The sequence below is a fragment of the Drosophila albomicans genome, chromosome 2R (genome assembly GCF_009650485.2).
Source record: "Drosophila albomicans strain 15112-1751.03 chromosome 2R, ASM965048v2, whole genome shotgun sequence".
NCBI lineage: Eukaryota > Metazoa > Arthropoda > Insecta > Diptera > Drosophilidae > Drosophila > Drosophila albomicans.
The window spans coordinates 3,249,253-3,275,502 of NC_047631.2; the positions used below are offsets into that span (position 1 = coordinate 3,249,253).

Consider the following 26,250-nt stretch of genomic DNA (forward strand, 5'->3'; position numbering starts at 1 on the left):
AACTCGGTCAGCCGAAATACATACATACATGTGTACATACATATGTATGTATCAATGAATGCATATATGTATTTTTATTTGCATTAAACTAAAAGCAGCAGAGCTGGCAGCAGCAACTTAAAATGCAAAGTCAAAAGTGAAAAATAAAAATAAAACACACACACGCAAAGCAAGAAAACAACAATAGTAGAAATTGCGCAGCAAAAATAAATTATTCCATAGCTTGAAAAAGTCGTTGGCATACACTCCTACATACAATAACATAAGTTACGCACAAACAAAAAATAAAAGCACACATAATATTTGTGTACGAATGTATATATGTATGTATGTATGTAATTTTATTTTGAAAATTATTTTTAAATTTTTCAGCTGTCGTAAATATGTGTGTACATATACTCAAAACGTACGCATGGAATGACATACATACATACACGTGTACATACATACATAAGTATTTGTTCGTTTGTTGTTTCTACATACATATGTATCTATATATGAATGTATGTATGTATATACTACAATCAGATACTGAGCGTCGGAGACCAACGCACAAAGCTTGTAAAAATGAACGCTAGCTGTGGCGTTTGTGGGGTTATTTGTGTGTATCGCGTGGTGAAATATATACATACATATGTATGTACATACCCAACAAGAATACATACATACGCATGCTCGTTTATACGTAGGTACAAATGTACATATATATTTTTGAACGCATGCAAGTTCATGTGTAGGCCTGTACTGTATATATGTATATAAAAACATTTGTAAATGTATCTTGAAATACAAAATTGTGTAGAAACGTCTACGGACCACAGCACGCACACATACATACATACATTTGTGTGTGCTTTTCGCTTTGCGTTCGCCATGTTGTTTTTAGTTGTAATTTTTCTCGGTGCTTTTTTGATTTTGTTTTGTTTTTAACAACGTGAAGTGACGTTCGTTATCTTGGCATTGCCTGTGGGTCTTAGTCAGGCAACGGGAACGGGAAGGAAAAGAGCGCGCGATTCGCAAACATTTGCGAGCGGACAACGTCAACATCGAGTTTTGCACATACTACAAAGCTCTCTATATACATATGTATTTATGTATTATGTACATGTATGTACGTTTGTAGTTTCTTGTATGTGACGCCTCAGCTCCCGTACCTAAATATGTATGTACATACTGCACAGTTGCTTGTTGATTGCAATTATCGCAACCACAGTACCAACACCATAACAAGAGAATAGAAGAAAATAATAAAAAAATGAAAATTGTTTGCTTTTAAAAGGCCCACATACATATGAATGTCCATACTTTATACATACATATGTCTGTAGATACGCTTGCGTCTACCTGTATGTATACACATGTATGTATATACATGTTGAAATGTACATATGTATGTATGTGTGAGGGAATTATTACCAATGAATGGATAAAATTAATTAATGCCTAACAAAGACTACATGGGTATCTTTTATAGGCAATATTCTCATTTCATTTTTCATTTTCCATGCATTTACTAAATAAATATGTTAATACAAGGTAGCTTTCAAGACGAACTTTTAACATACATACATATGTACGTGTCTATAAATATGTAAGCTTCAGATACATACATATGTACTTATACGTTAGTTTCAAGCGTCTTGGGATATAACACGTTTTCAATAATGTATGTACGTATTCAAATGTATGTATATATTAATTATGTATTATCATACATGTAAGCATGTGTAATTTACCCTGGGCAAGCCATAAATGTATATTTCTACACATATGTACATACATATGTATTAAATAATTGTATATATACATTTGTATAAGAGAAATTTTAACAAATACATACATATATATGTATTACATTATATGTATGTATTTACATTTTCTCCACTAGATAAAATGCCTATGATCTCTAAGATCTTCCCATTGAATGGAATGAGTCGACATATGGATTAAATTTGACACGTGTATTCATGTATGTATGTTAGCATGTACATTCATACATACTTAAGAATTTACGAATTTATGTAGATATGAACATATGTATGTACATATGTACATTCGCAAATATCATGTAAATATGAATGTATTTTAGGAGTCTACGTTTCTATGTGTGCATGTTTATAAAACTTTTTCTTTATGTTCAGCTTGGAGCGTTTTCTTAGTCCAAGTCAGGTTCGTTCGTGTTTGTAAATCCAGTTTTATTTTGCGACAGCATTTAATAATCAACGCTAAAGCGATCGTTTCGTTTCTTCGTTTTGTCTGACGAAGCAATGCGGCTGGTGATGGCGAAGGTGAAGCGAGGCACGTTTACAGTTTATTTCTTTGGTGGTCTTTGTCATAAGAAACGTTGAGAAATCACTTTATACGTACATATGTATGTATGCACGAACACACAAATACACCATTACTCACAAACACAACGAATCTAGTTGTTTCTATTCGTGTGTTTATGGAAGAATACTAGGTAACACCAGTTTAAAGAAATCGTGTGAAATGAGTCATGCTCCGTCATAACAAATACATAAATACATACATAAATTTATATATACATTTCTTAATATGTGTGTTTGAGTAGTAAAGGCTTAGGTTTTTTATTTTTATTTTGAATGACACTGAGCCGAGCTGAGGGTATTACCCACTTACCTCTTAAGTCGAAATTTAATTTAGTTTGCATAACCTTCGATCCAAGCCGCATCCGTAAATGCTAAGTAGCGACATAGGGTATTCAACAACGAAGAAAACAGTTATTGGAAATTCGACTTACATAGATTACTGGATTGTTCGGCTTCTTCTGTCTTAATTCATAGGTTTACCATATACATAGCTCCGTGTAATATTGTTCAATAGTTCGTGGCTGGTGAGTACAGTGTTTACCACCAAAAGCAAAAGAGTGCTTGTAGAATATTCTACAGAAATCTTTAACGAATTCTTAAATGAGCACAATTAAACTCGAAATGTCTACAAAATGTTCTCTTCATTATAGAATAGGCATACGGGGTTATGTAGTTAATCTGCTGTATAAGCATTTTTCAGCGTTGAGCGCAAGGCAAAAATATATGTACGTACATTTGAATATTTCAAAGCGCTGAAAGAGCGACGAATTCACAATACACATACATATGTATGCATAAACACACACATTCATATTAAATGCAATGTATTCTGCGATCCAAATCAAAACCTAAAACATGTGCGTATATAACGCATGTACGGACCCCTCGATTTGTATATTGTAAGTGCTATGCAGTAGAATCCGTCTGAGTATCTAAGCATACAAAAATATTTTCCTTTTTGTGGTCCATGCTGAAAATATTGTGCAAAGCGAATAATAACACAATAATATTTTTTTTGGTAATTATACAAAGCTTCAATAAATTACTTTATGAAAGCCGTGTACAATTGTTTATTTTTTCTATTGTTTTGTTGGTTGGGTTGTTCTCGTTTTCTTTTTTCTCAAAATATTTGTTGATTTTAACACAATTTCAATATTGCTTTTACTGATGTCGTCGTTTTCTTTTATAATTCAAATTGTGTCTGGTTCATTTAGGGTAATTGTGAAATATTTAAGTAGGTTGTTTTTCATTTTTTTTTTTTTTTTTTTTTTTGATTTTAAATACATTTATAAACCAGATTTAAAATTATATAGCAAAGTATCACAAAAAATTGCAAATTTAATTGTAAACTAGATCATTGGAGAAATAAAAAAAAAAAAACATTTATATGTATGTATGTAAATAGTAAGAACGACAAATCTCTGCTTAAAAATTGTAAAAATAATATTCGAACTCCAAATACAATATTACGTTTCTTGTTTAGGGTTTTAAACGTCATAAAAATACAACAGAATATGAATTGTTTTACGCTTTTAAGTTTTTGGTGTGATTTTTCATTTGTCTTCAAATCGAGCTGCAGGCCTTGCTTTTGGGGAAGGCTCTTAATGTCCCCGAACTTTAAAATGGAAATTAATTTGTACTGATTGGTGTTTTAAAAAGTTATCAAAGCCAAAAAGCAGCTGCCAACTTGAAGGCAATTGAAAAAAATATTATTTGCGCCCTTTGGGTTTTTTTGAATAAATGTTTTGTTTATTATTTTGTGTTTACTTGTATTGAATTTTGCATATGCTTTTGGTTGGATCTTATTTTTGTTTTTTTTTTTTTATCAAATGTACGTTTTACTTAAATTGACGTCAAGTAACAAATGTGATTTTCTTCTTTTTTTTATAGCTTACACTCTTAAAAAAATGCAAAATTCTACGTGGCAAGTTCCCAAGGTGTTCTTTTTTAATCTTGCTTTTGCTTTTTGTATGTATGTGATTAAGGGATTACCTTCGTTTTTTTTTTTTGTTGGCTGATCTCGAGCACTGCTCGAACTGTTGTTTTTTCATAAAATACTCTTAGAAGTTTAGTGTATGTGTATGTATGGTACATGTATGTGTATGAGTGTTTGCATAGTAACTTGAAGGATACAAGCTTTAAAGCTACCAATATATGACAACTTGCTCTCAAGTAAACCTAAACAGTAGTGCATGACTTTTTTGGCTTTTTAACATTAAAATCTAACATCATTATCATCATAATGTTCACATTTTGTTTAATGTTATCATTCTTATGTTTTGTAAAATATAGCTGTATCAGAAATTAAAATAAACATTTTTTATTTTGTTGTTTGTTTTTGTATGTAAAATGGTTAAAACTCAAAAAGTGCTTCCTTCTTTTTCATCTTTTAGTTTTTTTTTTTTGGCTTATCACGCAAGGAGCCAATTCACATGGCAACAAAAAAAAAAAAGAAAAACAAATAACAACAAAACTCACGCTGCGACTCTTTTTTTCTGTTGTTGGTATTTTTTTTTTTTTGTATACAATTATTACGCAAAATACAATAACTTTGGATATTTTTGTTTTGTGTGGTGAGGGGCATGGCTAGGGAAGTTTACTTAAATAATTTACATACATATTAATTATTAACAATTAATATTAAATGCTAATAATGAAAATAAGGTACTGGGTTCAAGTGTTTCTTGTTTTGTTAGTTTTAATTTATGAGCATCAACGAACAGTGTCACATAAAAAGTAGTAGTTTCTTCATCTTTACTTTATAATATACCTCTTTTCTCGTTCCTCTCTAACTCTATTCTTATTATCATTGTCGTCATTTTAACTCTTATATAAAGCGTTTTGTGGGGATTGCAACTAATTTTCACAATTGGTTTTCTTGACTTTTCTTGAATTTGTATGATTTTTGATGATTTTTGTGTATTTGTTTATTATGTTTACTGTTAAAGTATTTACAATTCAAGAATGTTTAAATTATAATTACAATTAGAATTTAAAGCCATTTTTGCATATATGTGTCTTTCAACTCATTCTTTTTTTTACAAAGTTTGTTTTAAAAACTAAAAATAATGGAAGTTTATGCTATATTTATAAGTGTGTTGGTTGGTATGCGTTTATCTATGTGATATCTTAAGGTAGAGAGGCCATTGAGTTGTTCTTTTTTTTTTAATTATTTATTTTTAGTTTAAGGTTTTTTTCTGTTTTTAGTTTATATTTGTATTCAAGTTGAATGCATTTTGCGCTGTTTATTGCAGCGTTGAGTTTGTCGTTGAGTTTTTTCCTTTTTCCATCTTTCCTTTGTTATAAGTTGAATTAGTCTTTTGTGAATTGGTGGGTGGTATTATTTAATGTGTATCGTTATGATATTAATGGTTGTTATTATTATAATTAAAGTTGTTTTCTTGTTTTATTTCTCTATTTGTCGAAAATTTCTCTCTTCTGCTTTGACTCATCTGTGTGCTCATCTCTCAACAGTTTTTAATTTACTTGCTTTCTTTTTTTGTTTTGTGTTTTTTGTTTTAAGGTACGTTGCACATTTTGTCCGCTTGGGGAAATATAAGTAAACATAAGGTGTACTTATGTAGCGCTTCTAGCGTCGTTTTAATTACTCATAAATACATCATACATATTTATAATTTTACTTATTAATTACATTTTCAAGTCTATTTGCGTATCACGTTTATAAAACAATGTTCAGTTGTGAAGTATCCGTTATACATACATATAGATTTTGCATCCTGTTCTTTAAATCCATCACATTCTTCTCTTTTTTCTAGCCAAACGTCCTTTCTGCATCACTCCTTTTAGGTTTTCCTTTGTTCATTTGTCGATTGGCCATTCTCAAAGTTTGCAAATTGAAGTTAATTTAAATTTCTTTTTTTTAAAGGTTTATTCTTTGCCTTTGGAGAATTTTGCACCTTTTTGTTGTGTAACTCTCTCTCTGTCTGTTGTGTGAAATTGTAGTTTTATCGTTGTAGTTGTTAGTGTAAGGACAATTTTTTTCAAGTTTTTTCCATTTGTTTACGTTTTTTTAATTTTGAATTTTTCGTTTTGTTTATTTTTTAGCTTCTCAATGTTTGAGGCTGTTTTATGATACATTTGAGATCACAAACATTTACTCATTTTTTTATTATTATTGTTTTTATGTTTTGTTTAAAAAAGTTCAAATTTTCAGTTTTGATGATTGGATCTTTTTTAAGACTTTTTTTTAGTTTTTACAATTTTTATATTTTTGATTTTTTATTGTTTTTTCTTTTTTTTTTATTTTTATTTTTTTTCTTTTTAATTTTGTTTTGCTAGTCATTTACAGGGTCATCTGGGTGTTCCATGTTCACGTATCGTTTATCGGTTATATCGCTTCGGCTGTTATTATTGGTTCTTTTGCCTACTCATGCTCCTGCGTTACGACTGCACATTTAGCAATAATTTGAGGTTGTGCGTATCAAAATCATCGAGTAGGTTGCGTTTCGATGACTTCACCACGTAACCGCCACCAGTGCTGTTATTGAGGTGCAACTTGGATGCACTGCATCGCTCACCGCGCAACAGGCTCTGCAATGTGGGACCAGCGCTGCTGGACACCAGCTTTTCTTCCGATTTGGTTAGCGTCCAATGTTGCGGTGGCTTGGGCAGCGCCGTTGGTGCCGGTGCATCAAAGCACTTGCTGCCCGCAAAATGCGTTAGTGCGGTGGGTATGAGATGGTGTTGTGGCGAGATCTTTCCGCCAGCACCAAAACTGTTTACGCTTCCTGCTGTTGCTGCTGCAGTAGTTGTCGTTGGACTCCTACGCTGCTTGCGCGCTGAACCTCCAGCCAAAACACCTGCTCCTGCGCCTGATGTCGGTGAGAATCCACCACCCAAAATGGTTGCGGGAGATTGGCGCACCAATGTCGTTGTTGCCTGTTGTGGCGATCGACCACCGCCGTTGCCACCATTTCGCTTACAGTTGTTGGCAAAAAAGAATCCTCCTCCACCACCACCGCTCATCTGCTGAGGCGACTGCCGTTGCTGCTGCTGACGAGTCCGTTGATTACTAGCGCCTGCGGACTGAGAGTGCAGCCTTTGCTGGGTGCGATTGTTCGGGGTGATCGTTGGGGAGCAAAGTGTGGGCGAAATGCTCAAAACTTGCTGCTGATGGAAGTGGTGATTGTTGTTGATGAAGTTTGTACTGCTGGCAATACTGTTGGAATGTGCAGTTTCCGAGGGTGTTGGTGTTGTTGCTACTGTTGTCGCTCCTTCTATTGATGATGTTGGTGAAACGGGGGCTGGGGCTGGGGGTGGAGTCGTTGCGCCTTTTTTCAAGCGTATTGACTTTGTTGTTGATGCTGTTGTCATTTTAATGTTGTTTCTTACACTATTGTGCGAGTATGTCATAGTAATTTCTTGTTTTCTGCGACTCCAATGTTTTCCACACTACTTCTCTGTTTCTCTCCTTGCTTCGTTTACGTCTTCAAACTAATATGAGCTTTACCTAAAGCGCGCAATCTTTTTTCTTTTCACTTTCACGTTCTCTCTCTCTCTCTCTCTATTTATCTTCCTATTCTTTCGATCTGTTTCATAAAATTTCTGCTTTTTTGCCTTTTTGTTTTTGGTTATTCGCTAAATTAATGCTTAACGTTAAATATCACACGCACTTAAAATCAATTTTGTTTATTATCGATAACAAACTCGAACCTGCTACTCCGATACCGTCACCTTCTGCAAACCGTTGTCGTTTTTATTGACTCAGCCGCCTTTCTAGTTATCGGGGACGATGGTGTCTGTTTCCTCTCTAGTGGTAATCGGGCGGCTGTCTTTTGTTGTTGTACCTGCTGCTGAGGTTCGATTTGTGTTTCGTTTATGTACAATTTGAGTTATATACTTTATTTAGTTTAACTTTATGTATTGTTTATCAGTCTGTTGAATTATCTCTTTTTATTAGGCTATCCTCCTTAGCTCTAATTTTCAAATTTACTTCTTGTTCGCTCTTTTTTCTTGCCTTATCGCCTATGCTTAATCCAAGCCTGGCCCGGGTCCTAAAGAAAATTTAAAATAGAAGGAAATAACAATACCAAAAATAAAAATTATACCAAATGTAAATAACCGCATAAATATGTAACCTTATTCCTAAGACATTCAAAATTAGCATGCATGTGTGTTTATTCAATGTGCGCTCCATTTTGCACCAACAATTTCTTACACTTAATTCCTGAATGTAATATTATCTTTAATTATATTATCTCTATTTTACCGAATCGCAATTTTTTTTTTTGAGTATTTCGAATTAGATATAGTACGCAATAACTACTTGCCCATAAAACGTGTCACGTACATTATATATATACATATATTATATATACACACTTGTACGTGTCACGTATATAATATATATATATATACAAACGTTTTATATATGTAAAAAAAAAGTATATGTTATTTTACATATATATACCTGAATTAATGAATCAACACACATGCACACATTTGTATATACACAATACTAATGCAATTACGACTTACTTTGAGTTGTAAACCTTTTCGCACCAATGTTGTTTTTGTTGCTGCTGCTGTTGGTTTGCCAGCAGTCTTTCTTCCTCACACACAGCGTTTTTTGTATGCAGTATAGGAGTAAAGAAGACGACTGTATGTATCTATGTCGCAGTTATTGATTGCTCACTCTTCAGCTGCGGGGGGTTTTTTGCCACTTTGTTATACTGATTATTACAAATAATTTGCATTTACTTCAAAAGCTGCCTTGTTTTCACTGCTTCCAGATCCAATTAAAATTTGCGATTGATATTCTTTACAGAAATATGATTGTTTTTGTTTTTTTTTTTTGTATTTTTTATGGTTATGTATTTTATTTGTATGTAAAATCACTTTCAAAATGGCGACGGGATGCTTGCTTAAGGGATTCCGCTTAAAGCTTTCTCCTCACAGACGAAGGCTCAAAAAATCACACTATTAACTGATTCGGTTTGGTTTAATTTTTTATTTATTTTAGTCTCGCAAAGTACCGACGACCGCTGGTAATGCCACACACAAGAAAACTTTTGCTTTTGTATTGTTGGTGCTTTTTTTACTATTAATTTTCTCAGTGTTCGTACCTTCACTCGTACTTTGACGCGTATTAAAATATTAAACTTTACACAAATATTTGAATTATATCACTTAAATTAAAGACATTTACAATATATAATTACATATATATATATATATTTTTTTTTTGCAGAAATTTTAATCAATATTCAACTTTCTTCTTCCTTGCATAAACGTGCGCATAGGTACGCTCTTCTCGAATTTTCCACCATGACTGACGGGTTGTTCCATAGAGTGACCGCAAGACGAATTTCAAAATATACTATTTAATGTCAATGATATACTAACCTACTCTACTTTTAATTTGCTGGCCACACTTCACACTAAGATGTATTCGAAAAAATACATATAAGAATTGAAATGTTTTTAAACTTTACATGGTCCTCTGAATCGATTGATTTTCCTATTTTTATGAAGAGCGGAAGTGTATCTAGCCTAAAAAAAATTATTGTGGTAAAAAGTATTTAAAACCAGCAGATGTTCTATGCGTTATATTTTTCATATATATACAGCCATACATATGGTTGTTTTTAAATGTAGAACTCGAAAACTCGATATCTAACTAATTAATCGAATTTAAAAGAATTTATCAAAATATATGTTAAAAAACTTAACATTATCATTATAATTCCATACAGATAAAAAATATAATTCGCATTCCAGTTTCTGTTATTTTATATGTGGTAAAAAATTTTTATTTTTTTTTATAAGGAAACAGTTTGTTCTTACAATTTCACTAGGCTTTCACTTAATCAATAACAATCGGAAACCGCACAATTATCATCACGTTTTAAAGCATTTAGAATGTCATCCAAAAGGCATACCAAATTATCTCTGCAGTCGAACCACTCCTCTTGTTGCACGACTAATTGATCCAAGTTAATTTTGGCAACTTCCGCCCTCCAGTCGCGAACAGAGACAGCAAACTGTTTGTAATAGAATTCATCAATGTGACGATTCTGTGTTTCTTCATGATTGATTTGCATTTGTGACTCGAATGTTTTCTCCAAAAGGTGCATATCCTGAGCATTTAATATGGAATCTATGACTTCATTTGACTGTTCCTCATTTATTAAAGGAAGATCGTCATTATGATCAATTGACATTTGCCGATCGGAAGTATTGGAAATGGTAAAGGTTTCCTTATTACTTGTTGACGGTGATAACGTCTCAATATCATTTAATATAATCTCGAAATCATATTCATTTAGCTTTTGATTCATAGCCTTTATGCCAGTAACAATGACTTTTAGCACCTCAATTGCATACTCATCTCGAAGACATTTAAGCACGATTCCATAGTAGCCATATTGTTGAACCTCTGCCAGAACTTTGGCAACACGAAGTTTGATCTCACGTTCCGTTAGGGTAACAATCTTTTTATGTTCCTTAGAAAATGTGACGCTGGGAAAGATACCATCAATCATACCCTGATTCTTAAGTTGTCGTTGAAATTCCATGCGCCAAAAGCATAAGGCATTCACTTTCACCTCCCAATGATGATCGCCAACCACGCAATAGTTGAGTGTTGAAAAAAGCGTGTTCTTATATTTACTGGGTATCTTTCGGTGATCGTAGATCTTGGACAGCGTTAAAATCGCCTCAGAACGCACCACATCCTCATTTTCTCTATATAGAACGAAGAGCAAATGATCCTGTAATTAAGATATTTTTGGTTTATTTGGAGTAAAAATAAATAGTTGCAATCACAATAGTTACCACTAAATCCAATTGGCTTAGCCCATTTTCCCAGAGTGCATTGATGGGCACCATCTTAGACAAGCATTTATAGGCGGAAGCACGCACATAAGGCTCACTATCATGCTTGGCCATTTCGTAAACAATGGGTGGTATTTTGACATCAATTAAGAATCGTTGAAAAGCAGGAAATTCTACAATAAATCATCCAAATAAAGCTGTGCCAAATAAAGCTGTACCTTCACTTACTTATGCGAGATATGCTGGCAATAGAGATGGCCAATTCCAAAGCTGAGTCACGCACCTCCCAGGTCGTGTCGTGCATGCGTTTTACAATAATTGGGCCCAGGCAAACCAAAGCGGAACCTTGTAAATTATCCACGAGTAGTGCCATGTTAGGCGACAGAAAATGCTCTACGGCGAGTTGGACTAACTTTAGTGCTTGCACGGTGCACTGTAAGAATAAATGTCATAAAACTCAAGATAGCTAAATCGATCCATGTACCTACAGTTGAATCCATGTTACAGTTCTCCAGGACATAGGCCAAGCAATTGACGAGGCCAATGGTTTCCACCGACTCCTTCCACGTGATCTTGAATCGTTCAATCAACGTTCGTAAACCGACAATAACGGAATGCAATACTTTGGGATCGTTGACAATGGCCTCAGCACCTCTCGGATAAATTTCGTAGTAGTTATTTGATGTACTTGCACCATGACAATCCTCAGGATCCATTGGCTTGCTCGCATCGCTTAGTGCCACTACCTCACGTAATGCGTAAAGCAACGCCTGGCAGACTGTGATTGCCTGCTCTCTGTCCAGAATATGCTCCAGTGAGAGAATGCTATGCACACTCTTCCGCGCTAACTCTGGTGTGAACAAACTAATATTGGCATGCCCCTCGGGCGTGATGAATGCATCTCGCATACTGTAGCATAGACGCAATGTTTGCTCACAGGACATAACCAGCAGTTTCATGATATATGTATCGAAAAGTTCGCTTTTGGATTCATCAGCCATTTTCATAGCAAACTTCATGGAGAAGAGCAGCGGTAACATGTGAAAGCAAATCAATTGATTCTCAAATGTAACGCGCTCGTCTTGTATGATGATTTCTTTGGGGGCACGTTTACCAAGCTTTTTCCATAATATATGATGCAATTCAGCCATTTTGACAAAGTTGACGCCATCACAACGTTGAATACAAAATTTCATGAGATTGAAAAACGATAAACCAAACTCGGTAAATTGCTCAGGCGGCTCAGCGCATTCAGGATTCAGTATTTTCTCGTGCACAAGCAGGGCAAAGTGATAGCTACACAAAGTATTTAGCATCTTCTCCGTGAAGTAAGTGTTGTGCGTCATCTCGACCAGCTTCCAAATGTTCAACTCCAAATTATGATGATCCCGTAAAAGGCCAACAATTTTAGTGCGTTCCTCGCTTACCAGAGTCTGCTGTAGAATGTAACACAGTAGATCCACAGTCGATGACACTTTGTGCAACAACTCGTTGTCATCCACACTGACGTGTATGCGTTGATCTTCTCCGCCAGCGCTGTCATTTATATGATCGGTAATATAGACGTTGTCCTGTATTGGCCGCATAATCTCGGCCAGAATCTCCAGGGTAACAGCCTGATCGTGCATCTTGTCGCAAAACTTGTACAACATCTCATAGAGGATCTGTCGCGCCTCACGTACCACATAGAGCGTGTGTTCGTTGTTGCTGTATTGGATCAGCAGAGCCCAGGCGCGTTTCAAACGATGAAAGGCCAAACCAACGCTGTAGTTATTAACTGCCTTCATGACACGTATGCCGCTGAGTTTTATTGATGGACTAAAGTCGTATTCATTGCTCCGCATGAAAGCCATAAGCCTAAAATGAATCGCTGATTAATACTTTGATTACAGTATTGGTCAATTGAAGTAATTGTTACCACCTACCGTTGCAAGATGTCCAATTCGCGGAGACGAACAAGCATCCATTCATTGGAGGCCATAAAACTGATCACATTGAATGTGAACGATATAACTCTTGGATGGACTTTGTGAAAATCATCGCAGATCAATGTTAGGCACTTGTCCACCCATTCGATGACAAACGGTTTTTGAAGAACGAGAGCATTCTCTATATAAGAAGAGATGCAGTTAGAATGGCCGCCTGTTGCACATACTTCCGCTCGCAAACACACTTACCTTTAGCCTGCAAGTGTGATATGAGCTTTTCAAAGTAAACATTGTCGGTCATTACAAAGTTTTCTCGCAGGAATAAGTCGAAGATCTGCTTAAGGCGAGATGAGATCTCCTCTTGCTTTTGCATCTTTTGGCTGGCACTTTTATGCGTTCAGACTAATTTGGAGCATAGTTTGATACGCAATTTTACAAAGAATAATGAAATTTAATTCCTTATCACACTCTAAATAACACTCGCTTTGATGTAAAGCAATGTGACCAAAGGACTGAAAATTAAGAAACAAACTTTATGAACCAAAGCACAGCGAACAATGTGAACTTCCATATAAAAATTTGACATTTAAGTTTATGAACTAATTAGTATTTTCCTCATTCTTTATAGTTGGGCAGTAACGCTAGAGAATTTATCAAAAGTAACAGTCACTGTCAGTGTTGCCAATTTATCTTGTTTTGGCATTAAATTTGATACAATTATTATTATTATTAGAGAAAAAGTTTTACTATTTTTATTAGAATATGTTATTTTAAAGATCTTGATATTTTTCTAATATTTGTATTTTTAAAATCACATAGATTTAATTAAAAATACGCCTTCGACAATACTGCTAATTGTGATAATCTGAGGAATATGACCAGACTTCAGAAATAGTAAAATATTGAAATACAGCATTTTGGAAGCAGCGCTTCATAGCTCTCTATGATTCGGTCACACTGTTGCAGATGCAATGACGCTGACACTGACATCGGACTTCGATATTTATTATGGACAATAATTATGTAGGACAAACTGAAGAAAAATCTAAAATTGCAGCAATACCAACAAGCACTGAAGAAAGTGCAGCAACACACAGCTCAGCAATTGAAGCCAAGTCGTCAACGATTATAATTGCAAATTCTACATCATTTTGGAAGAACAGTGGCCGCGCAGTGCCCGGACGTCCGAGTCCAAAACGCGATATTCTTGACAATACAAACAGTAAAAATTGCGCTGCGGGTGCAGTGCATCGTGATCGTGGCAACGGTTTCGGCATGGTATCCACGTTTCGTGACTATCAACAGTCGGTAAGCGATGCCTGGGATACGGGCGATGACGAGTTTTGCATTATAAACAGCACCGAAGCTGCTGCTTCAGAAGCTGGAGGTAAATTAATAATGATAATCACAAGTTCCTGACTGATAGATAGCTATCAATATTATATTTTCGTTTGTACAGATGCAGCGAGCATATCGCGTCAAGTTTCACAGTCGGTGGCGCTTAATGTGATTGAGACGCATTCGCGCATCAATCAAAACCACGTCACAAATCATGAGGCCAGTGATGGTAGTCATAGCAATAATGACCAATTAACAGCAGCCGGTGGCAGCATAGTCGAAGATATCAACAAGGAAGAAGAACGTAGATCTTCGCAAGACACAAATGAAAACAGGTGCGATAAAGTCAATAGCCTTTTGCAAGTTGTGTAAACAGTATTTTGGTAACCACATTGTCATCAACCTTTTTTATTACATAAAATATTCCGTGCAATTTATGCATTCCAGATCTCGTTTGCGGAACTATCCTGGACGACCACAGCTGCAAAAAATCAGCTCCAATTCGCAGGACGGTGAATATGAGACGAAAATTGAGAAGTTTCAACTGTTGCTCAACTCGCCACAACTCGATTTGGTAGCACTCAAGAAGCTCAGCTGGTCAGGTGTGCCTCGAAAGGTGAGCTATCATCTTCACATGAGGACTGTAAGTGAATTGTAAAGTCTTACTTTCTTTACAGATGCGCGCAGTAAGCTGGCGTTTATTGTCGAAATATTTACCCCCATCTGGCGAGCGTCGAAATGCTGTGCTTGAGAGCAAGCGGCAAGGGTATCAGGACTTGAGACATAACTACTTCAGGGTGGACAGTCAGGACGAGACGCAGCAGGACACCTATCGCCAGATACATATCGATGTGCCTCGCATGAATCCACAAATACCACTCTTCCAGCAACAGCTTGTACAGGAAATGTTCGAGCGGGTCCTCTTCATTTGGGCCATACGACATCCAGCGTCTGGTTATGTGCAGGGCATCAATGATTTGGTTACGCCTTTCTTCATTGTCTTTCTGCAGGAGGTGCTGTCACCCAACACAGATCTAGAGAAATACAACATGTCACAGCTGCCAGAGGAGACTCGTAACATTATTGAAGCTGATTCGTTTTGGTGTTTGTCCAAGTTTTTGGACTGCATACAAGATAACTATATATTTGCACAACTCGGCATACAAGAGAAGGTTAATCAGCTCAAGGATCTAATACAACGCATAGATGGTAAGATGGAGAACCTTTAAGCCCAGCTGAGAATGATCCAATGTATTTGTGCACTCGCCATTATAAATAATTTATTTTATTTGCTTTACAGTCAATCTACATCGTCATTTGCAGACACATGGCGTTGACTATTTGCAATTCTCATTTCGTTGGATGAACAATTTACTAACACGCGAACTGCCCCTGCATTGCACAATCCGATTGTGGGATACATATCTGGCTGAATCAGATGGATTTGCGCTTTTCCATTTGTACGTGTGTGCGGCATTTTTGTTGCACTGGAAAGACCAATTGATGCAACAGAATGATTTCCAGGTATACTCTCGACTTTCAAGTCTTATTTGCAATATATAATTTGTGTATCATTCACATAGGGTCTCATGTTGCTTCTACAAAATCTGCCAACCCATAATTGGTCTGATCGCCAAATCAATGTACTACTCGCTGAGGCGTTCCGCTTGAAGTTTACCTATGCAGACGCTCCCAAGCATCTGGAGATGAAGAGTTGACACAAGAGCTGACAAAAATGATACATAAACAATACGTAACATATAAATTAATTTACTATTGTGCGGTCTAAACATATACATAAACATAAACGCATATATATATTATATTATATACACATTTGTTATTAGCTTATTTTTGTTTAATTTCTTACGTTGGATTTTATTTGATGTGGTTATATTTTTTGAAGCTGAAGAATGTTGCGAATATTATGCTATTTCTGTACATATATAATATATAAAATTCGAAACATAATTTTACACCAATCCAATAACAATCTACAGTAATTCCTAAATATCTCCAAATGAATCACAATTAATTGCAAAAATGATTTAACAAAAAATGTCAGTTCATGTAATGAAATGTTTTAATATCAACATACATAAATAACTTAATGGAGGATGTTCTTAATAAAATCCATGAACAAATGTTCTCCTTTATTAAATACAATTTATGTGGGTGATATATTATTTTTATTTTAAATAGATTTCACATTATTCTGTTATAGTCAGAAAATAGAAAATAAAATCTACTTTACAACGTCAAGGCTATTTAAAAGTTACTATTACTGCTATGTATAAATATCTCTCTCTAACTTTGACGCTCGGTAATATGCTTCAACTGTTTAAGTACTGTTTCCAGTAACTTTTTCTTATCATTTTTTCGCACAAGAGAAAAGATGGGCTTCTTGTCCGCCTCGCGAATTTTTTCCAATATCACAATTATAGATTGTGGCTGCACTAAATGGTAGCGATTTTCTTGTTTACCATAGTCATGGAAATACGTGCTCCACTCTTCCAAAATAAGCAGATCGAGCAGTTGCCGATTACGCTGAAAGTATTTACTCAGCTCTCCTTCATGCAGACCGGGAACAGGCTCCGAAGCTGCGAAGAATTCGCACTGCATCAGATCTAAATTGATCTGCGTCAGAGCACCCGTGGAAATTTGTTTCACCTCCTCATCGTACAGTATCGAATACATTTTATCGGCAATGTGCTCACAAGTGCGACGACAGGCGGCCTGAGCAATATGTGGCAGCTTATACGAAAAGTTATCAAAAGTGCTTTTTAAATAGGAGATCATATCCGTTATATAAGCAGATGCAATGCCTGGCGGCTCAACAAGCAACCAATCATAGGCGCTTAACTCGAAGAATTCATCGATTTTGAAACAGATGCGAACCGCAACCTGCTTCTCGGCGTCTTGACGAGCCACGTGAAACATGGCCGATGGCGACTGGGAAATGCTACGCTCAGTGTTTGTCATATGGCAAACAAACTCATCTAGAAAAGGCCCTGCTTTCTCTAAATACTGCGTATCAATAATAATCTGTATGAGCTGGATAAGCGTTATGCTCGGCTGCCGAAAGACGACCGAGAGGCATCCACTAAAACTGCGAGTAAGCAGCAAGTTTGCAGCCTTACGCACCATAGCAGCCACTTCATTCGGTGAGAGAGTGAGTTCCTCGGCAAACTTCTTGCAAGCATACATGAATTCTTTTGCCTGATGATACACCTCGGGCACCATTCGGGAGAATGGAAACTGCTTGGGAAATGGCGCATTTTCCAGTTGCTCCGAATGAAACGGGAAACGTTCAATGATGCATTCGTACTCCTCAGCATTTTCCACAACCATCGGTAAGAACTGTTCTCTGTCCAGAATATCCCGAAAGACGTGCACCCAACGTTGCAGTAGCACCTATTCATATGGAGAGCAGATAATATAAAGAATAATCGTTTTGGGTGAAACCACTTTACCTCGTTGTAGTGATCGCGCATATCGTGGAGTAGTTCCCAAAGTATTTGAACTGTGTAACCGTAGCATTTAAAAGTGTTGATCGAAAGCATAATAAGGTTTTTGATTCGTAACAGAATGTTGGGATCGGTGCACGAAGAAGAACTCATGCTGATCTCGTTAACAAACTTGGTTAGCGAGGTCGACCACAGCTCTTCTAGATAGCTGCTGGTAACGACATCACCAGCGGTATTCTTCACATGATCTTCCACTACAAAGAAACCCACTATGGCACAGATATATGTCTTGTACGCCTCTAAATTGTCGTGCATATTGGGCGGAGGCTGCAGAACCAATTTCGACTGATCTCGCCGCTGTTGTCGATAGTCTTTCTCAAAGTATTCCCGCTGTCCAAGCACCATGTAGATGTGAAGGCAACGATAGATCGGAGAAAAGTCTATCAAATCCTGTGCACTGACATTGCTGCCATCATCATCTGCACCGCCATCGCCGCCGCTTCCGCCTTCATTATGAATTTGCTGTTTATGCTCTTGAATAATGGCATTGATGTCACGTTTCTGCAATTGCTTCGTGTATGTTATGGCGAGTTCGCCAATGCGTGGCGAGAATTTCCGTATGTTTTCGAGAAACTCGCGAAAATCGGCGGCAGCCGAGTGACGTATATTCTCCTTGATGATGGGAATCTGTGTCTGCATTTGGGACGCAAAGCGATAGTTGTGTCGCTGCAGTCGCGATAGATGCTCTGTCTCTAAAGTCTCTAAGGTACGTAGCGCTTGATAGTATTGCTTGTTATTGGCCTGCTGAGTGAATTTCATATAACACTCCAAGGCTGGCAGACAGGACTTGAGAGCTTCAATGGCACTAGCCAAATTCGATTCAATCTGACGTGCGCGGACCAGCTCATTTCCCTGCTGAATGAGCGATGCACTTATTGTGCGCAACGAAGTATCCAGGGAATGAACCTCATCGTGCAGTTGCTTTGCCTGTGTACGTACCTGTAACAGCTCCTGTATAGAGTCTATGAAGCCCTGATAGTACAGATTGCAAATACGTTCAATCTCCTTGTCGTGGCTGCGAATACGTTGGTCCAACTGTTCACTTATGGATTTACTATTGTTGCCTGAATACGTGAAGTGGGCGTCAATTAACTGCGGTTTATGACGCATGTTTCAAATTGCCTAAACGGTATTTACCTTCAAGAATCGAACGAAACGTTGGCCCCCAATAATCGTCCACTGCCTCTATATCCTGCACCGTCACTTTGGACATGATTTTACTTAGCTACAGCGATTTATTTATTAAAGTTACCGCATAAAATTGAGATCAGCTTTAATTATTTGCGTTATGTAGGAAGTGTTGGTCAACGTCAACTGTTTTGTGTTAACGTTTTACAGCACTTATGAAAAAGTAAACATTCGCGTGGAGCTGCACACACGATACGACCGGCATGCAACCTGTCGATTTAAGTGTTTGTTAAATATAATTTCCTCTCACATACCCTTAAGATAACATTGTAAACTGACAAAAATATTTGAATGCAACTAATTACATGTGTTTATGTAACCCTGCCCTGCGAACCCAATTCCATCATTCCATCTGGTCGTTGCAGAACACATTCAACTTTCACTTCGGCTGCGTCTCTATCGGTTACTTGGCTTAATGCTTTTTGTTTTGATCAAGTTGTTTAACCCACAAAAACGTATGGTGTAAACTTCTTCGTTTCGTCTTCTTCAGCAATAAGCCACAATTTACGTACACTCACGCAGTTCAAAGATCCAATCAACATGGCCACTATACGAAATCGCCAAAGCTCAACAACAACAAGCATTTCTGATCAAAAATCCAGTGACAACACTAACAAGAATATCAAGGATGTGGCATTAAAAGAGAAAAGTGATCCTATGATATATATAATATTCATGTCGCTGCTCTTAGATCTGTTGGCATTCACAATTATATTACCTTTGCTGCCATCTTTGCTCGAATATTATCGAGTCAACGATAGTTCCGGTTTGTATGCATCGCTTACAACTCGAGTCCGCTGGTTCCAGCAGCTCCTTGGTGCCCCGGATCGTTATCTCTCGGTACTCTTTGGCGGTTTCCTTGGATCGATGTTTAGCTTTTTGCAATTCTTTGCAAGTCCTATTGTTGGCAGCCTCTCGGATTACTATGGCCGCAAACCCGTCTTGTTGATGTGCGCCGTAAGTGACTTAAATGCACCGAGAACACAACTAATGTCTAACCATTTTCTGAATTTTACAGTCGGGCATTTCACTATCCTATCTGATATGGGCCTGCTCCAGTAACTTTGCCCTTTTTGTGTTGGCGCGCATTGTGGGTGGCATTAGCAAGGGCAACATTTCGCTTAGCATGAGTGTCATCACGGATGTGTCCAATGTGCAGACACGAGGTCGTGGTATGGCCTTGGTGGGTGTGGCGTTCTCCATCGGCTTCATTGTGGGTCCCATGATTGGTGCTATGTTTGCCATATTCGCAAATAAAACGGCAAGCGGCGGTGCCTGGTTTGTTTTGCCGTCGCTGCTGGCTCTAGGACTGGCAGTGGGCGATGTGCTGCTCCTTGTCTTCTGTTTGCGTGAGACACTGCCCCAGGTGAACTGAATATTTTCCCATTTTTTATGTCCATTGTATCCATCCACTTTAACATGTTTGTTGGATGTGGTTACAGGAAAAACGTGCTCGAGAAATCTCATCGGCTTTGTCATACGGGTTGCAATTGCTAAATGTCTCATCCATATTCAGGTGAGTGGTTTTTAAATTAACATCGCGATAAGCTTGTCGCGTGATTTTCTTATGTGGACACCAAGTCCAACAGGTTTGTTTTTTGTTTGTTTCTGTTTATTGTTATCTTTGCCGGCACCTGGCTCGATTCTTTTTGGGTTTTGTTTGATATATTTTATCAACGTACATGATCGGCACTCGTATTGTTCAATTTATAGCTATTGTAGTTGTGGTGCAACCAAACATTGAGTATCAATCGACAATGTTAGCTAATTTCATAAATATTTTTTTTAACATAAAACTAACATTTAAATGATATAATAAACAAAAAATATTTGAAGAAATGCTAGTTATAAATTTCCAATTATAAATGGTAAATTCTTGGCGTTCCTTAAAATTTAAAGAATAGTAATCTAATCCAGAAAACCCAGAAAAAGAGCAATCATATCAGATGAGAAGTTAGTTATTTTTGAATGGGCCCACCAAGTCAACATCAATGACCCAAGTAGTCTATTTCAACTTAATTCCATAAAAATAAAATGTTGTCTTCCTTGCACAGATTTTCGGCCATTAAGAATGTTCCCAAGAAAGATGTGGAAGCACTCCGCACAATTGGATTCATTTACTTTTTGTATTTATTTCTCTATTCCGGATTGGAGTTCACAGTCACATTTTTAATGTACCACAAGTTTGGCTATACTTCAATGGATCAGGCCAAAATGTTTTTGACGACGGGTCTGGTGATGACCATGCTGCAAGGTTCGGTTGTACGTCGTCTACCTGAAGACAAAATCAGAATGTATGCCATCTACAGTCTGTATTTAATTGTACCAGCATTTATAACGGTTGGTCTTGCTGAGGATAGCAGGATGCTTTATGCCGGCATGATTTTATTTGCCATCTCAACCGCCTTTGCCGTCACTTGTTTAACCACTCTGGTGTCCAAGTATGGCAACGATGACCAGAAAGGTTCAGTATTAGGCATATTCCGATCTTTAGGTGCATTAGCCCGAGCTCTCGGTCCAGTGGTTGGATCTATAGGTGAGCTATAACTTTATGCTGAGAGCCTTATTTAATAACTTATTTTGTTTTCAGCCTTTTGGTGCGTTGGTTCAAAAATCACATACTTGTCTGGAGGACTTTTGCTTCTATATCCGGCACTAGCATTGCAGCGAGCGCGTATTTAAAGCGGATTTTCTCTGCTCTAAGCACATGAAGAACAAAATTTAATATTGAGAACAATAAGCAACCGCTAGTATTAATTGCAATATTACTTATTTTTTATACAATGTGCAATATTTTTATTATGATTAAAACAAAGAAATATTTTGTATCGTTTTAAAATGTAACGAAATTGGTCTGAAGTGACGTCATCAACATGGCGATAGGAAAAGTATCGAGTACTTTTTTAGCTGTCACTTGCACTGTAATACATGCCGCAGCCAACTTCGCGTTGTTGAATATATTGGGAGTGACTAAGTCTAAGTGAGTGTGTGTCGCAAAGAAAGAAAATTATAAATAAATGCATACAAAAACCGCAGAAAGTGGCAAAGTTTTATTGCTTTCATTTCCGCACAAAGGTCGCCTGACGTGGATCACAGAATATCGTATAAATAACGCCCATTTGCCGTCATATCTAATATAATTTTTCTTTTCTTTATATATTTGTCTCGATTTTACAACTACAAATAAAAGTGTACAAAGTGTGAGAGCAAAATACATTAAAAAAAGAAACGCATAAAGAAACGGCGGCGCGCAAGGATTATTGGTTTTTACCTTATACGGGGTCGCACACACACAAGCATCCAAATTGATTGGTGCAGGAGCAGAAGGAGCAAAACATTAAAAACACAACAAAAATGGGTGCAAGGGAAGACGAATACGATTATCTTTTCAAAGGTAAATTATGAGAACATGACTTTTAAATTTCGTGTGTCTTTGTGTAATTAATGTAAGTACATATATATATTTGAATATACATATGTAGTTGAAACTAGCCGGTGATTGGTTGGTTGGACATGGGATGTGGGAATTTTGAGCAGGAGCAAAGCACTGCTTGCTATTTAGATTTCACTCTCATAATGACGATGTAGTTCAATGGCACTAATTGAAACTAATTGGAATAACACAAATGCAGACTGCTGCTTGAGGCATACCTACCAAACAAACCATTCATATTTATGCAATGTAAATAAGAAAATTGTATTTATGTATGTACATATGTATAATTTGTAATTAATACGCCCCTATCCTTACTTAAAGCATTTTGTTGGTGTTTTGGAAATGTTGTTGCTGTGGTCCTTTTGTACATGCACTCTTGCTCACATTCGTCCACTATTTGGTCGAGCGTCTTTACCTTCTACTTCCTCGGCCACCCCCTCTTCCATCATACGCGCAACTACTTGCCGTTAACTGCTGACAAACTGTCATTCTGTTTCTGTTCCCATTGCCGTTCGCACATTCGTTCTTTGCTGGCAGAAGCGTGACACGTTGCATAAATCGTAATAATAATCATGATAAAAAATCACACGAACATTGTTGTTTCTTAGATTACATTTTTTATTCATTAAACAATAGTAAAGTTTATGCGCGTAACAGAGTGTTGTTTATATTTTTTAAGTGTTACTATATTTTCACAATTTATTTTGTATAGTTGGTATTCTACCCACACTATCATTTGTAGATTCTCTATGTTAACATACAACATACAAAAGTTGTCGCGGGCGTTTAAGCCGCAGTCAGTTTTCTATGTACACAGTGCAACAAATCAATTGTAACAGACAAAGTACTTGAACATTTCACATTGTAAGGGCAATTTCTTTGTTTGACTTAAAGTGCATATATTATTGGAGTTTACGTATCTTGGAGTCTCTCTCACTGTTTTCTCTGGTTTTGCATGTATGTTTTTGCGCTTTAAAAACTACACTACACTCTAAAAACGGAAACAAAAAAAACTTGAAATTATATTTAAAAAAAATTTAAAAGAATTGATAGCGAATTTATGAAGTGCCATGTATAAAGTGTGACTCATTACAAAAACATTTAACGATTAGTCTTAAGTGCTGCGCGCATTGATCTCGAGTTGTAAAATTCATTTATACTTTTTCCAAAAAATACATACACTAACATATGTTTATGGAAATAATGATGAAGCTCACCGCTTCCGCTGAACTTGGATGTAGATTGTTTTGAGAACCCCATTAGTTGATCGTTAAAGAACTTGAAAAGAGAGAAACTATGTAATGAATCACCTTACTCGTTAACCGAGAGCTGCTGGTGTCAAGCAATCTACAGTAATGCTGATAACCGAAGAGAGGCGTCGAAATAGAGAGAGAATGCTTCAAATTGTTTTTGTTTTCTTCCAGAGAGTGATAGGAATATTGAGCGAGTGAAACGCAGAATTAATATTGCCGCATGCCAAGTAACCAAACTCAAAAAAGGTGTTAAGAAAGGCGTGATAATAATGACAGTTGACTGACTCGTTGCGTATGGTAACCTTTTAAAAATGTAATCGAATTACCATTAGCATGAACTTCTAATATTAAAATACTTCTTAGCTTCCCCCCATTTAATGTGGGTCATCATATGCTGGGATACGCCCATAAAATACTTGTTTTTATGACCGTCACACTGAAATCCCACGAAAGCATAGCAATTTATTATAGCTACTGACCTTCAGGCACGCTCATCCGTATTTTGCCAATAACTGAAGAGTGGGAAACATGAGAGATGTTGGAGTTACTTTAATATTTGCATTTGCTAATTACTAAATATGGTATTCCTTGTAAATATTTTGTTATATTGTGTTTTTTTTTTTTGTAGTTGTGCTTATTGGTGATTCTGGCGTAGGCAAAAGTAATTTGCTGTCACGTTTTACGCGCAATGAATTCAATTTGGAGTCCAAGTCGACAATTGGCGTTGAATTTGCAACACGCAGCATAGAGGTGAGTGGCCAAATCGCTGTCGATTGAAAATGCCAAGTAGATACTTTACTTACATTAATTTAATATATATATAATTTAAAATACAACACGACAAGGTCGATGGCAAAACTATTAAGGCGCAAATTTGGGATACAGCTGGACAGGAGCGTTATCGGGCCATCACCTCTGCTTACTATCGTGGAGCGGTTGGAGCACTGCTTGTTTATGACATTGCCAAGCATTTGACGTATGAAAATGTGGAGCGATGGTTACGAGAGTTGCGCGATCACGCCGACCAGAATATTGTCATCATGTTGGTGGGCAACAAGTCCGATTTGAGGCATTTGCGTTCAGTGCCAACGGATGAGGCGAAATTGTTTGCTGAGCGCAATGGTTTAAGTTTCATAGAAACTTCGGCCCTCGACTCTACGAACGTTGAAACCGCATTCCAAAATATACTCACAGGTGAGTTAAGAAAACATTCCTCAGTATGTTGTTACATACTCATTTAAATTTGAATTTTTTTCGCACAGAGATCTATCGTATTGTGTCGCAGAAACAAATCAGAGATCCGCCGGAAGGCGATGTCATTCGTCCCTCGAATGTGGAGCCCATCGATGTAAAGCCGACTGTTACAGCTGATGTACGCAAACAGTGCTGTCAGTGACCGCCCGAAGCATTCACCGCAGCATCGAAAGCAGCAGCCACAACAGCAGCAGCCCCCCGCAACAACAGCCAGAACAGCAACCGCAAGAAGAATTACAACTATAACAACGGCATAAGATGTTATTTTTTAGTACCACAGCCACAAGCAATTTGTCATTTATGCATGAAATCAACAAGAACAACAACCAACAACATCAACAATCGCAACAACAACAGCAACTTTATCATCCGGCTGTAGTTAACTGCAGTTTAAACTGAAGTTTTATATATGTATACATATAAAAAAATATCGTATAAAACGTCAATGCAACATGCGGCGTATCTGAGATAGAAATGAAAAACACTAAAACACTCCAAATTCAGTTTAAGCTGTAGATGTAACTATAATTTATATAAATATACATAAATGCTAATATTAAAAATATTAATATTCTTAATTTTCGCATCATAAATACATAGTTGTAATTTTTAAAGAAAAACAAACAACAATATTTGCTATGTACGTTCAATTTAGCCGCCGCATTGTTTTCCAGCATGTTACAAAAAAGTCTATTGGGCTCGTCCAATTTCGTTATTGCATATAACATTAAATTCTATAACTTCTTCCCCAATTACAGCGTCATAATTCTTATAGTTGAAAAAATCATTTTAGTTTTTGTAGTACACTTTTTGAGTTTATTATTGTACATCTTTAAATTTTAACCATTAAATTGCAATTAGCTATAGAAATTAATCCGAAATGCATATTTATTTACTATTATTACATTGTCAATATTGGGCACCACACTACCTTTTTTTAAACTAGCTGATAAAAAGAACAGTTGTAAAACTTTAAATACAGAAACAGCAATGGCAGCATAAAAAAAAAACTAAATACATCATTTGTGTTTGCTATGTTGAGTGTGATTAAATAAATATAATTAAAATAAATATTTTGATTTTTATATGACATCTTCATGAAAATACATAGATAATTGATTAAATACATAATAAATTGAGATGGCTAGGAATTTCTGTCATTACTTTTGAACATTCGATGCGTTAATGATTAATGAACAA

The 26,250-nt window shown here is 36.5% G+C and overlaps 6 protein-coding genes across 7 annotated transcripts; 3 read left to right on the forward strand and 3 right to left on the reverse strand.

Moving 5' to 3' along the window:
• Positions 1–4,132: 4,132 nt before the first annotated feature.
• On the reverse strand, positions 4,133–9,610 carry LOC117573512 (CCR4-NOT transcription complex subunit 3). The gene is made up of 2 exons (XM_034256740.2): positions 8,829–9,610; positions 4,133–8,344 (listed from the first exon to the last, which is right to left on the reverse strand). The coding sequence occupies exon 2, from the start codon at positions 7,701–7,703 to the stop codon at positions 6,732–6,734; it is 972 nt and encodes a 323-aa protein (XP_034112631.1). The 5' UTR covers positions 7,704–8,344; positions 8,829–9,610; the 3' UTR covers positions 4,133–6,731.
• Positions 9,611–10,070: 460 nt separating this feature from the next.
• On the reverse strand, positions 10,071–13,674 carry LOC117574075 (uncharacterized). The gene is made up of 6 exons (XM_034257709.2): positions 13,304–13,674; positions 13,052–13,235; positions 11,615–12,983; positions 11,355–11,559; positions 11,127–11,299; positions 10,071–11,062 (listed from the first exon to the last, which is right to left on the reverse strand). The coding sequence occupies exons 1-6, from the start codon at positions 13,425–13,427 to the stop codon at positions 10,160–10,162; spliced, it is 2,958 nt and encodes a 985-aa protein (XP_034113600.1). The 5' UTR covers positions 13,428–13,674; the 3' UTR covers positions 10,071–10,159.
• Positions 13,675–14,002: 328 nt separating this feature from the next.
• LOC117574077 (TBC1 domain family member 22B) lies at positions 14,003–16,254 on the forward strand. Its single transcript, XM_034257711.2, has 6 exons — positions 14,003–14,441; positions 14,514–14,727; positions 14,840–15,008; positions 15,070–15,601; positions 15,693–15,916; positions 15,976–16,254. Exons 1-6 carry the CDS (start codon positions 14,063–14,065, stop codon positions 16,108–16,110), a joined length of 1,653 nt encoding a protein of 550 aa, XP_034113602.1. The 5' UTR covers positions 14,003–14,062; the 3' UTR covers positions 16,111–16,254.
• Positions 16,255–16,342: 88 nt separating this feature from the next.
• On the reverse strand, positions 16,343–19,245 carry LOC117574076 (exocyst complex component 6). Its single transcript, XM_034257710.2, has 3 exons — positions 19,057–19,245; positions 17,866–18,983; positions 16,343–17,806 (listed from the first exon to the last, which is right to left on the reverse strand). Exons 1-3 carry the CDS (start codon positions 19,130–19,132, stop codon positions 16,700–16,702), a joined length of 2,301 nt encoding a protein of 766 aa, XP_034113601.1. The 5' UTR covers positions 19,133–19,245; the 3' UTR covers positions 16,343–16,699.
• A 65-nt stretch (positions 19,246–19,310) lies between these two features.
• LOC117574078 (major facilitator superfamily domain-containing protein 10) lies at positions 19,311–22,336 on the forward strand. Of its 2 annotated transcripts, none has more exons than XM_052007354.1 (6): positions 19,311–20,064; positions 20,126–20,473; positions 20,550–20,623; positions 21,162–21,643; positions 21,698–22,091; positions 22,298–22,336. In XM_052007354.1, exons 1-5 carry the CDS (start codon positions 19,648–19,650, stop codon positions 21,787–21,789), a joined length of 1,413 nt encoding a protein of 470 aa, XP_051863314.1. In that variant the 5' UTR covers positions 19,311–19,647; the 3' UTR covers positions 21,790–22,091; positions 22,298–22,336. The 2 variants fall into 2 exon arrangements, with proteins under 2 accessions (XP_051863314.1, XP_034113603.1); XM_034257712.2 differs by having other exon boundaries at positions 21,698–22,087.
• An 18-nt stretch (positions 22,337–22,354) lies between these two features.
• Positions 22,355–26,121, forward strand: LOC117574084 (ras-related protein Rab-11A). Its single transcript, XM_034257719.2, has 4 exons — positions 22,355–22,501; positions 24,425–24,546; positions 24,642–24,990; positions 25,059–26,121. Exons 1-4 carry the CDS (start codon positions 22,462–22,464, stop codon positions 25,190–25,192), a joined length of 645 nt encoding a protein of 214 aa, XP_034113610.1. The 5' UTR covers positions 22,355–22,461; the 3' UTR covers positions 25,193–26,121.
• The last annotated feature ends 129 nt before the right edge of the window (positions 26,122–26,250 follow it).

Bases quoted from the DNA above. Each gene is read 5' to 3' on its own strand.
- LOC117574076 (XM_034257710.2), bottom strand. From the start codon at position 19,132: ATGTCCAAAGTGACGGTGCAGGATATAGAGGCAGTGGACGATTATTGG. The intron at 18,984-19,056 runs GTAAATACCGTT...TCACGTATTCAG, and splicing joins GTTTCGTTCGATTCTTGAAG to GCAACAATAGTAAATCCATA. The intron at 17,807-17,865 runs GTAAAGTGGTTT...CCATATGAATAG, and splicing joins TGCGCGATCACTACAACGAG to GTGCTACTGCAACGTTGGGT.
- LOC117574078 (XM_052007354.1), top strand. From the start codon at position 19,648: ATGGCCACTATACGAAATCGCCAAAGCTCAACAACAACAAGCATTTCT. The intron at 20,624-21,161 runs GTGAGTGGTTTT...TTCCTTGCACAG, and splicing joins AATGTCTCATCCATATTCAG to ATTTTCGGCCATTAAGAATG. The intron at 21,644-21,697 runs GTGAGCTATAAC...TTTTGTTTTCAG, and splicing joins TCCAGTGGTTGGATCTATAG to CCTTTTGGTGCGTTGGTTCA.
- LOC117574075 (XM_034257709.2), bottom strand. From the start codon at position 13,427: ATGCAAAAGCAAGAGGAGATCTCATCTCGCCTTAAGCAGATCTTCGAC. The intron at 13,236-13,303 runs GTAAGTGTGTTT...CTTCTTATATAG, and splicing joins ATCACACTTGCAGGCTAAAG to AGAATGCTCTCGTTCTTCAA. The intron at 12,984-13,051 runs GTAGGTGGTAAC...GATTCATTTTAG, and splicing joins GAATTGGACATCTTGCAACG to GCTTATGGCTTTCATGCGGA.
- LOC117573512 (XM_034256740.2), bottom strand. From the start codon at position 7,703: ATGACATACTCGCACAATAGTGTAAGAAACAACATTAAAATGACAACA.
- LOC117574077 (XM_034257711.2), top strand. From the start codon at position 14,063: ATGGACAATAATTATGTAGGACAAACTGAAGAAAAATCTAAAATTGCA. The intron at 14,728-14,839 runs GTGCGATAAAGT...TATGCATTCCAG, and splicing joins CAAGACACAAATGAAAACAG to ATCTCGTTTGCGGAACTATC. The intron at 15,917-15,975 runs GTATACTCTCGA...TCATTCACATAG, and splicing joins TGCAACAGAATGATTTCCAG to GGTCTCATGTTGCTTCTACA.
- LOC117574084 (XM_034257719.2), top strand. From the start codon at position 22,462: ATGGGTGCAAGGGAAGACGAATACGATTATCTTTTCAAAG. The intron at 22,502-24,424 runs GTAAATTATGAG...TTTTTTTTGTAG, and splicing joins ATACGATTATCTTTTCAAAG to TTGTGCTTATTGGTGATTCT. The intron at 24,547-24,641 runs GTGAGTGGCCAA...CAACACGACAAG, and splicing joins TTGCAACACGCAGCATAGAG to GTCGATGGCAAAACTATTAA.